The 12,284-nt window shown below is 40.7% G+C and overlaps 1 protein-coding gene across 2 annotated transcripts in view; it reads right to left on the bottom strand.

The window, feature by feature from the left end:
- The window catches only part of TGFB2 (transforming growth factor beta 2), a 203,536-nt gene that overhangs the window by 12,840 nt on the left and 178,412 nt on the right, over nucleotides 1-12,284 (bottom strand). For both annotated transcript variants that reach the window (XM_077485780.1, XM_077485781.1), the window contains exons 3-4: nucleotides 735-867; nucleotides 483-593 (exon numbers count right to left, since the gene is read on the bottom strand). In XM_077485780.1, the coding sequence (XP_077341906.1) occupies nucleotides 483-593; nucleotides 735-867 (244 nt within the window). The remainder of the gene's footprint in view (nucleotides 1-482; nucleotides 594-734; nucleotides 868-12,284) is intronic.

The following is a 12,284-nucleotide window of genomic DNA, read 5'->3' as shown; positions in this document are numbered from 1 at the left end:
CAGTGAGTAAGAGTAGTCACCCTAGGACAGGAAATATGTTGCTGACATGATCACCAGGTGAAAATATTAAGAAGACCTGAAAAATGAAAATTATTTCAACCACCACATCTAAGGGCAGGAAGATACAATATATTAAGTTATTTATTTTGGGGGTTTCGATATACTTCTAAAAAACCTTCCCAACTCCTAGCTTTGTCCTCACCTCCATAAGGTCTTCCCACTCCTCCTGCTGTATCCATAACATAACTAAAAAACAGATTCAACAGGGAGATCGGGACCCTTTGTAATAGCTGCAGCAGATCTTCAGACCAAAGAGGCTACACCCCCAACACATAGAAGAAAACATTGAAATTGAATTTTTGTGTTAAGTGCTCAGTTGGCAGAAATGCTAATAACCCATATCAACTTGATTCTTTATTAATGAATCAAACTAACAGTAAGTGTATTTCTTTATAAAAGAACGAATGGAACTATTAATGTACCTGCAAATCTGGTTTCCAGCTCTTCACTTTTGTTTGGGATGATGTAGTTATTTGAAGGTACAAAGGTGCAACAAGGACAATGTAAACTTATTTTAAATCCAAGATTCCTATCTGTAAGAAAAAAGATGAGACTTACCAATAAACATGGATAGATAGATAGATAGATAGATAGATAGATAGATAGATAGATAGATAGATAGATAGATAGATATGGTATAAACATAGAATGTCTTCTAAATGAATTGGACTTACCTCTGTGGCGAAGCCATTCTTTGATAGCCTCTGTGACGTCAAACGACAACCACTCGCCCTCTGCTCTCGTCTTCACAACTTTACTGTCTATGTAGCGCTGCATTGGTGATGTTAAGTCTTTGGATTTAAGGATCTGTATCCAAAAAAATTCAGCAAAGACAAAACCATAATTAAACAACAACAAAGTATTTTTTTCATATAAATGGAGACTAAGATAAAAAGATAGTAAATTGCACAACCTAGTGAGGTCAACATTAACAAGCATCCCACTGTTGGAGCTTTGGTAAACAACTGTGCTAAACATCTGGCTTTATTTAGAAGATCATTGATTAGTAGCACTGTCTTGCTCTTACTCTTTCTCAGTGCAAGTCTACCAGTCAGGTCTGACTAACTAGAAACAAATAGTTTCTGTGTGGTTAAGATTTTATCTGAGCTGATCAGGTCAGACAGGCTGATTAATTGCAGTGAAATACATGGATCCACCTGGAAGAAAAATCTAGAATTCATTATATATAAAATATTAAGGAAAATATCTTAGGACAGGGGTCTCCAACCTTTTGACCTTCCTGGGCCACATTGGAAATAGAAGAAGTTGTCTTGTCCCACACATAAAATACACTAACAATAAGATAGATGATGAGCAGAAAAAGTTGGGCAGATCACAAGTTAATGATCACCGAGTCATAAAACTTAATTTTTTAAAAGTAAAAGAGGCCAACATAAAACTAGTGTGACATTTGACACTGTTTTTGCTAAACTAATGCACCAATATCTGGTTAAATGGATGTAGAAGCAATTCTCAATTAATTGAAACATGCTTATCAGACATGTTGGTTCTAATTTTTTCCTTTGTATGCTTCTTCCTTGAAAATAGTTGCTCACGTGTTGCTGAGAACTGATGACATGAATAAGGCGTGAATGTGAAGAGTGGGATATTTTTCTATGGGAAGAGAAAGCTTATAAAACTCAAATAAAGAGCCTCTGTCAATTTTTTCTTTGGGTGCATCTGTTTGCTAAGTGTGAATAACATTTTTACAAACAATTCAAAAACATTTTTTATTTAGTTTATGGTTTTGTGTTGAGTTGCATTCATAGCCGTCTTAGGCCACAGGTTGGACACCCCTGTCTTAAGAGCATGTAAAAATATAAAAACTAGATAAAAACATTTAAAGTAACCATTACAATATATATGTATTGTAAACTATACTCTTTAGCTCTCTTTTTAATTCTCAGTAAGAGCCTTTTCCGATAAGAGACAGCAGTCAGAAAACTTCCATGGCTTACGGGGAGACTCCTGATGACAAGGACAGTCACAAGATCCCAACAATTTCCTGCACTTGACCAATCATATGACCAAACACAGAGCAGTGCCACTGGAATTTCCCTGGAGCATCTCTTTCTGGTACTTCCAGCTGGTGGTCTCTGCAGTACTCTGATCAAAAGACAGATGAGCAACTGAGCTCTGGATCTTTGGGCGTGGGATGTTTTCCAGTAGGCAGAGTACAGGGGCCATGATTGGGCCCTGGAGCACTACGTTCAGAATGGTAATGGTAAAAGGAGCAGCACAGTACTCTTATAGTAAGTCCAGAAACTGTTTATTATGCATCCAACATATTTCAGAAGTCTACTTTCATCAGGGCTTAAGAGCCCTTTAAAATGTCATGTCAAAATGCAAAATAAATTCCTAAACTTACATAGTTACATAGTAGGTGAGGTTGAAAAAAGACTCAAGTCCATGAAGTCCAACCTATGTGTGCGATTATATGTCAGTATTACATTATATATCCCTGTATGCTGTGGTCGTTCAGGTGCTTAACTAATAGTTTCTTGAAACTATCGATGCTCCCCACTGAGTCCACTGCATACGGAAAGGAATTCCACATCCTTGCCGCTCTTACAATAAAGAACCCTCTACGTAGTTTAAGGTTAAACCTCTTTTCTTCTAATTTTAATGAGTGGCCACGTGTCTTGTTAAATTCCCTTCTGTGAAAAAGTTTTATCCCTATTGTGGGGTCACCAGTACGGTATTTGTATATTGAAATCATATCCCCCTCTCAAGCGTCTCTTCTCCAGAGAGAATAAGTTCAGTGCTCGCAACCTTTCCTCATAATTGAAATCCTCCAGACCCTTTATTAGCTTTGTTGCCCTTCTTTATACTCGCTCCATTTCCAGTACATCCTTCCTGAGGACCGGTGCCCTCACCTAACAAGCACGCAACCTTAATAAACAAAAACTAGTTATCTTAAAATGGAAAGTTGTCTGGCCTCTGTTGAGCTGTAGGCTATCTTTGGGTGAAAGAAACATAAAACAAACTGGGGGAATGTCTGGGCTTATTATCCAAGACTTTCAGCCACCTCCATTCCCAAAGCAAGCCATTCAGCCAAGTGGTCTTCCCGACGCACTTCATTAACACCTCTTCCTCTATAAATATCCTCCCCTAGAAGCTGATTTAACCAATACGTGGATAGTGTGCATTTTATATTTTTTTATTTTGTTCTGTTCTGTGTGTAGGGCTATTACAAATACCGTACATCTGCAGATATTTTTAAAAACATGGTAGCAACAGTTCATATACTTGCAGAGATCTTAAAGCACAACTGTGCCTTGACTATAGACAATAAATAATTTGCATGGTCTTAAGCAGTAAAAGAACTTTACTCCAAGTTATGACTGGCCTCCCTGTCTGCATGTACAGTGAAGTTATTCATTCTCAAAGAGCCTCAAAAATCACAAAAAGGCCTCATACACACTGGACATTTTTAACATTGCTGTTAGGGGTGTCCGACTTTTTTTTTTCTGCCTGTAAACACCCCTGCATGTTAGCATTCATCCATACACACCTAAGCGTTTAGAGGAGTTTTAGAGGCAGAAAAAAAAACACAGGCAGAAGCAGCTGCATTTTGACAGAAAACATGGTTGACGCGCATAAACGCATATTAACGATAGGCTTATTTAGTGCCTGAATGCAGCTAAACACGGTAAACGCGTTTACAAGCATCACAATTTTTTTCTGCAAAAACACTGCTGCCAGGAGGAAAGGCGCAGAGGAGAGATGGAAAAACATCCAATATACATGAGGCCTAAGACTCGGAAATTGGTTTTCAACAGCTTATAAATACCTCCTATGTGGTTACATTAGAAGATTGGACTGCCAAGATTCTGCTTTCCAGAGATAATAGCTGAGAATTCAGTACCACTGTTGTACACTTAAGAATCATTTCTTCAAAAATCATATAGCTACAGATGTGAATGAGGTTTGCTTAGATTATGTAATACTTTATTGTGCAGAGATTGAGTACAGGTTGACTTTAAAGTAGATCTAGCATTGGATAAATATTTTCTCGTTATAATCAATGCGTGCTAAGTAATGTGTAGGAGTAACACTTAAATTTTTTTATTCCCTCTCACTCTTGGCTCAGAGATAACACAACTACGTAAATCTTTGTGCCTAAAGCAGGTTACGCGAACAATGCTAAAGTTTGCGTGCCAAACCCAAACCCATTTGCAATCAATTGTAATTATATGTTAAAAGACACTGATGGCCAATTTCTAGGTTAATAGGCAAGAGATTGTCAAAAAAAAGGGCTTGGGGCTGGGCACTGCCCTGTAGGACATGTGCCAAAGAAAAACAATTTAAAATTCAGTTTGGAAGGAAGCTGCAATTTTAATAATGCTTTAATAGCAGCATTAAAAATGCAAAGTTCCTTTAAAGCAAAGGTCTCAAACTGGCAACCCTCCAGCTATTGTGAAACTGTAAGTCCCATGAGGCTAATAGTTACAAGCATGACTTGCACAGGCAGAGGAATGATGGGACTTGTAGTTTCGCAACAGCTGGATGGTTGCTGGTTTGAGATCCCTGCTTTAAAGAGTAACTCCACTTTTGTTGAGAAAAAAAACAAACATTCCCCTCTGGGTAACTTATGTACATTGCAAGGATTTTTAACAACCTTTGTTGCAGATACCCAACTTTTGTTATTCTGAAAAAAACAGTGTTTGTTCCTCTATGCCCCTGTGCTGAATTAATCTAATGGGAGTGGTTATCAACCAGCTGTTGCACCTGCCGGCCTCTAATGAGGAAAATTGAAGGATCTGCATTCCTTTAGATGTTTCCTATTAGGAGTATCTCACCAAAAATTACATTTTTGTTGCAGGGGATGCCAAAAATCTCACTTGTATCTCAGTGCAGACTTCTGGGAAAATCAGTGAGCCAATCAGACAAGCAGGAAATTCTGTTTCTATAAATATTCTGTGTACAGAACACCTCCAGGTAGCTGTATTACATTTTACAGAAAAAATGACAGTGGCTGCAGATTGAAAAGGGAAGGTATTTTTTAATAACATTCAATCACAATATGACTTGAGTCGCAATTGTATATGCAATATTATTATTTTTGTATTTGCTATTTTTTTTGCCACGAAAGTGGAGTTACCCTTTAAGTAACATGCTTGTGGGATACCCTGTGAAGTGACTCGTCTGTATAATTTCATACAATCTAAAAAAATAAAAAAGATGCCGTTTAAATTGTGGGTAAATGACAGCCTTAGCTGCTTTGTTTCTTTTTTTAAGCAAATGGCTGGATATTCCCTTCGTCTATACTAGGCCCTTATCGTATATGAAGGGCCAGTCAGATGTCAAGGGGGAACCCCATGGGCCTTTCAGGTCTTGTATAGATTTTAGGGGGGAAACCACCCACAAAAATCAAGAAAAACAGCATGGGGTCCCCCCCAGAAATCTATACCAGACCCTTATCTGAGCATGCAGCTGGGCCCTAAAACATTGGTTTCTTATGCCTTATGTAATGCTATCCTCACAATAAACATGTGAAACACATCTATTTGGAGCACTAGTGACTTTGAATCTTTGCACGTAATATAAACCTGCCTACATATTATGTTAGAAGACATTTAAAAGACTACAGAATCCTTTTAGTGCTTTTAGCATATAGTGTCGATTCAGAAAAAAGATCTCTGTTGGGTCACATTGGGTCAAGGACTCCGTTTTGACGTTTCTACCAAATGCGGCTTTTACTGGAATGTTATCAAGGAAATTGGCGTTGTATGAGGATTTCTCTGAATACATAACATTCAGTCGTTGGAGTCAGGCTCTCTCAGTGTAACAGGGAATTCAAATACAAAAATTCATACCTTTATTTGTAATAATGGTTACAAAATAAATGGTATAATACACTATTGACTAACTTTCTGGGCAATAATTAAAGCACAGTTGATGTGATTCTCCCTCTTATCTATCACATTTACCTGCATTCTAAAATGTCTAAAATTATTTACAGCAGGCACTAAGAAGGGCTGCAAGAGCAGTTGCATTATATACAGAGCACCACAGGAGCCCCCTAACCCATCGCTATTCTTTGCAGATTCCACCATTCTACTGTAGTCTGAAACTCAAGTCAGCCCCCTCCCAGTTCCTACTCCTCACCATAGGTCTGTAACAATGATGTATGCTATAAATGACCAAACGTGAGGTGCAGGAGGTGGGCCCAATAGAAGCTGCTTGAAACATGCTAAGCTTCGGGGCTCCCTGGGTGCTTTACAAGCAACATGTTCATGAATGTATATGCCTAGCTGGCAGCTGTATGTGACCTGTGGTATGTTCTATATATTAAAGTGTTCCACTAGGTGCCAACTGTACATAACCTGTGGCATGTTCTATATATTAACATGTTCTGTTGGTGTCAATTGTACGTGACCTGAGGCATGTTCTGTATACTGTGTGTAGGTGCCAACAGATAGGGCCAAAGTAACAAAAAAAAACAAAAAAAAATAAAAATAAGCGAAGGGTTGACATGACTAGAGAAACTTGCAAATATAGGGTTAATAGCTCAACAGTAGATGGGAGGTTAAGCACCAGGATTGGTGGGTTTTGAAGGTCTAGGAGGGGCTTTGGTGTTGTCCAGGTGGGATAAAGGAGAACTCCAAGCAGTTGGAATCCAACCAATGAAGAGGAAACTTCCCTCCCTCTCGCCCTGAAAATGTTGAATTTATGTCTATCAGTGGTTGTAGTGGCCTGGGGGTTGGGATCTTTGGAGGCCTTTAAAATGTAAGTGTTATTGCTTAGTGGGGACCCATCTATGGTATGGGTCTCCTCTTTAAAAGTTCAGTTAACAGTGGGTTAACTGGGAGAATTGGACATGGAATTATCTGCAGAGATGTGAGAGTTGGGATGATCCCTGAGATGGTGTGTTGCAGCTGAGGACCTTTAAGTGGTATGCAGATACAAAACAAGTTTGGTTCTTTAATGCCTTCAAAGATCAGCAACCTTGCTTTATTGATTTACAGGGATTATTATGTTTCTGTTTTAAAGAAATGTTTCTTGTGTTTTGGTTACTTGTTAATAAATGGCTGCTAAGGCCCATTTCACTTCAAATGGTGTCAGTCTAATTACTCTTGAATATCTGGGAAATCAGATTATAGGGTCGTATCGGTTATCACAAAATTTGGTGGTGGTTGACGTCGGTTTTATCCTAGTCATGTACATAACTCGTGGCATGTTCTATATATTAAAGTGTTCCGCTAGGTGCCAGCTGTGACTTGTGGCCTGTTCTACATATTTAAATGTTAGTCCATCCAAATTGAGATGTCTGCTTTTGATAGATAATAAAGAGTTAGAACCACCTGACTTCAGTCTCTCAGAGATTCTATTGGTGAGATCTTTATTCTGTGTTCTGGGCTCTGCACACCCACTGGTCCCATTATGGGGGGCTGCTACTATCCCTTCTGGAAGGGATAGTAGGAGCAAGGAGATCTCACTGTTGAAATTTCCAATACATATAAGAAGACAGTGGCTGACTCAGTTCACCAGGCTCTATCCATAAGTAAAATATAATTCCTTGGGTGGACTGGCCTTTAAAGTTTAAATAAACAGGAAGTGAGAGAAAATCTATCCAAAAAATGAAAATTTCTTCACAATCAGCTGTTACAAGAAAAAGCATCCACAATTAAAGATTTCTCCTATGTTCCTGTTCTAAAAGCAACTCAAAGTTTTAGATCAGGAGTGCCCAATCAGTGGCCCGGGGGACACATGTGGCCCACGGAGTCCTCTGATGTGGCCCGCGACCTCCTGCTCTGGGATGGCTGGTTGGGAAGCCTAGATCGCGGGTTCCCAACCCAAAATCCCAGAGCAGCAGTGTTGTGAATGAAGCTGATGGTAGAGGAAGCCAGCGGTTGCGTAGCAGAGCCACATATATGATACCAAATGCACTCTGCCTGGAACAGCAACAGTTGGCGATACCCAAATTGAACACTGTTATTAAAGGTATGTTTAATTCTATAATCACAGTGTATATATTGGCATATCTGTTCTGCAGTGGTTACCGGGCTGCTTTCAAACTGCAGAGCCATAGACCTCTGTGCTGCTTTCAAACTGCAGAGCCATAGACCTCTGTTATTACCTATGGGTTTGGTGCGCTTTCAGAAAGTGCACAACACCTGCAGGATATAATAGAATTCTATGGCAAAGTGCAGCTAACCCACAGGAAAGCCAGAGGCGCACTGCTTTGGGTAGACCACAGCACATCAGTGTGAAAGCAGCCTTAGGCCCCGTTCATATGATCGGTCCAACCCAATCAGACCTTCTATTCACCTCTAAGTACCGGCAAATGTAAACAGACTTGTGTCCGTTTACACCTGCATACCTTCAATCCAATCCGCTAAAAGAAAAAAAACAGAAGGGGATCTCTCCCCTTCCATCTGAGTGGATCGGAGGGCCCATAGAGTAGAGTGGGCTGTGTCTGCTCTGCATATGTGGAGTGTACACGGACCTGTTAGCCGCCCACTCCACTCATTGTAGGCCGCAACTGGTTACCAAGTCGCTTAAGTGGCCCTTACTCTTCAAAAGGTTGGGCACCCCTGTTTTAAATGGTCCATTAGCAGGGTCACCAGAACAAATCGAGAGAATAAATCTTCCAAATGGGGATATAGACAGACAGCAATATAAATCTGCTAGGGGTGCTAACCCTTCCCTCTAAAATGAGGGGATGAGGGGAAAGAAGTTTGGGGCTCAAATACACTTCAATTAGGCAAAGAGCAAATTACAATGGGATTTATTTACTAAAACTGGGGATTGCAAAATCAGGCTCACTTCTGCATAGAAACCAGCTTACAGGTTTTATTGTGAAAGCTTAAAGTGATTTTAAGGATTCTTTTTTTTTTTAAATAACAAACATATCATACTTACCTCCACTGTCCAGCTCATTTTGCACAGAGTGGCCCCAAACCTGCTTTTCTGGGGTCCCCCGGCAGCTCTCGCGGCTCCTCCCCGCATCAGATAACCCCCTCGGGGAAGCACTTCCCGAGAGGGTTACCTTGTAGGCGCTCTCCAAAGTCTAGCATTCGGGGGCCATAGTACATCCTAACTCATACAGACAACAGACACAAGCATCTATTCATGTGAGCTGCATGCATGTAGCTTGTACAGCCTGTTTACATCCCCCATGCCTAGTGAGGGGCTTTTTATGAGCGACTCAGCTGCGGCAGCGGTAGCAGCCACGGCATTGCCTCACTGATTACAAACTATTGTTTACGTATCAGCCCAAGTGAGCAATTAATGTGGCTGCAATGCATGCACAAAATGACCTTGGCTGATTTTGGTTGACTGAAGGCCGGGGTCATTCTGTGAATGCACTGTTGCATGACTGATTCATTTAGCCCCGGTTCACACCACCACAACGTCACAGTTGTGAGACTTTGAATCCAGATCCCTGCGAGACTTCTTCACGGCTTACATAGACTTATTTAACAGAAATCAATGCAAGTCTTGATGAAGTCACACCAAAAGTAGTGCAGGAACTTTTTTCTAAATCAAAGTGACTTGAGCCGCACCGATTAGTTAATGGGGCGCGACTTGTCATGTGACTTTGAACTCTCAAGTCACCTGACAAGTCGCAGCAGTGTGAACTGGGCCTAAGGGTTGATATTTAAAAGGTTAGTTCACCTTTACCAAAAAATTGTCTGTGCGGATATGGGGCATAAAAAATAAAAACAAACTGTGCAGCTCTGACTAAAGTTGGATAATGACCTTGCTTTTGGTGTAGGTCATTTACATACCTTATGAAAGCTGACTGAAATACTCCCAGGATGTTGTTAGGACATTGCTTAGTGAGGCCTGGTTGTTACTACTCACCTCCACCATGACAGGAGTAAGCTCTCAAACATTGAGCTGGGAGCTACTGCATCAGGAATGAGAAAGGACATGTAATGGCCTACACCTATAGCAAGAGTCTTATTTAACTTTAGTCAGAGCCACACAGTTTGTTTTTACCTACAGACATCCCTTACCTGCATAGGTGTTTTTTTTTTTGTAAAGGTGAACTAACCCTTTTAATATCAACAGTGTGTAATCAGCAGCTGCAGCAACACTGGCTACATATTGTTAACATTTACACAATTGTACTGAGCAGCATTGATGGGCAAAATGTTCCACACAAATATTAAAAACACTATAGAGTTCACACAAATGTTTACATGAGTTTAGAGTAAAATACAGCAGAAATGACAGCCCTGGACACAGCTGTGTGCTATATTTTATTTTATTTTTTATACTGCTGAACGTAGAACAACATTCCCTTGTCAGGTCCAGCTGTGTGAATAGGCCCTATGGACTTGTATACTGCTGCGTGCAGATGCACACATAACTATACTCTGTACAATCTGTATGCAGCGGTTTTCACAACCACGTAAACAAGCCCTTACAACACTAGTGCTAATTTTGATGTCAAATTTTGATTTAGTTTTAGTCATTTTCTTTTGACTAAAATGGCATTTTAGTTTTAGTCGTGTTTTAGTCATCTAAATAGTTTTAGTCCTATTTTAGTTTACTAAAATTTCCAATACAGTTGACTAAAATCATTTTAGTTGACTTAAACATTTCTCTAAAATTTCCAAACTCATTATATACTTCTAGAGTAAAAATTGAATAACATGTTATTATTGTTGTGGAAATTTTATGAAGCTGTATTTTGATATGTATTGTCATAGAGTCTCCCGCAACCCGCTCTAAAGAGCTGACTGGAGCAGACTGACGCTGGTTGAGGTCCGTTAGGTAGTGAAAAACTTCCTGTTGATGGAGAGAGGTGTTTGCGGAGTGAGGATATGTCTACCGGCGAAAGGGCCCCTGTGTGATGCACAGACGTTCGTCTGGGGGGTGTGTTCGCTCTGCAAAAACACTATCATGAATCATTTGGCATAGTTAATAGTTGGTTGTTAAAAGAGTGGTACTCTGTAGTTCTGTGCCAAAAGTGTTGGGACAACAAGCTATAGAGTTGATGCCTCGGTTTAGGGTTTCCAGTTGGGGGACTGGACCAGATATAGTGGTTGTAGTCCGTTGATCCACCGTAAAAGAAGGCATCGGGCGGTGCTCTTCTAAATAGGTGCAATGGTTTCCCTGGACACAGGGGTAAGACAATAAGCCAATTTAAAATTTGCCATGGGCAATGACAGTTCATGCAAGGGAGGGAATGCAAGGCTTCCCACAGTCAGATGGTTGCACAGTACATGAAGTCTAGTTTTGGGGAAAAGGCCATTAAACCCTATAAAGATTGGCAAATATGGTCAGAGGGTACAGTAAGGTGTAATCCTTTGGAAGCTACTTTTGATGTCTGGAGGTACGAGACCCCAGAATAAACATACCTTGGAAGTAGTTCAGCTATGGCTTCAGAAATCTGTAATGATGAGTGAGTTGATGGATGTGTAATACACGTTTGTGTGATTAAAAATTCTCAGGCCTGTTTTTGAACTTTGTGTGGCTGGTCCATGCAGAGATGTCGAGCTGCTCTCGTGTTTTTCCCATTGTATTTTTTTCTATCGTTAAAAGAGTGAAGGTATATATACTCATGTTATTTTTGTTTCTATTCCTTCTATATGCCGTGGTGAGGTGCTACTGTTGCCTGATTGGACGAGTGAACAGAGCCCGAGCAGATGACAAAGCCCCACCCAAGTACAAGACACAGAGGATCCCAGACCAACCGGCCTTCATGTCCTCTTCTAAGTCATCCCTCCTGAAGAACAAAGTCTACATGTCAAGCCGTGTTTTCCTTTTTATGGACTCATATGGACTGTAAGGACTGATACATTTCCAGGTGTAAGAAGATCATCAAGACTCATCGAGGGACACATGGGAGCATATGACAAGAGGAGGGACTGTTGTGGAAATTTTATGAAGATGTATTTTGATATGTATTGTCATAGAGTCTCCCAGTGTTAGTTCTCCTGCAACCCGCTCTAAAGAGCTGACTGGGGCAGACTGACGCTGGTTGAGATTCATTAAGTAGTGGAAAACTTCCTGTTGCTGGAAAGAGGTGTTTGCGGAGTGAGGATATATCTGCCGGCGAAAGGGCCCCTGTGTGATGCACAGACGTTCACCTGGGGGGGGGGGGGGGGGGGTTTGTTTGCTCTGCAATGACATTATCGGTTTAGCGGATGTGCGCTCGTGTCACCCCTGTATGCCTGCCCGCAAGGCTCCACTTCCTGATTCCCATACCCAAGATGGCGGCGGCAGCACCCGAGAGCCGATTGAGAGATCGGCTTCGGGTGCCG

The sequence above is a fragment of the Lithobates pipiens genome, unplaced genomic scaffold (assembly GCF_037356315.1).
Source record: "Lithobates pipiens isolate NorthernLeopardFrog02 unplaced genomic scaffold, aLitPip1_a1.2 Scaffold_18, whole genome shotgun sequence".
Lineage (NCBI taxonomy): Eukaryota > Metazoa > Chordata > Amphibia > Anura > Ranidae > Lithobates > Lithobates pipiens.
This window is presented reverse-complemented; position numbering and strand designations above follow the sequence as displayed.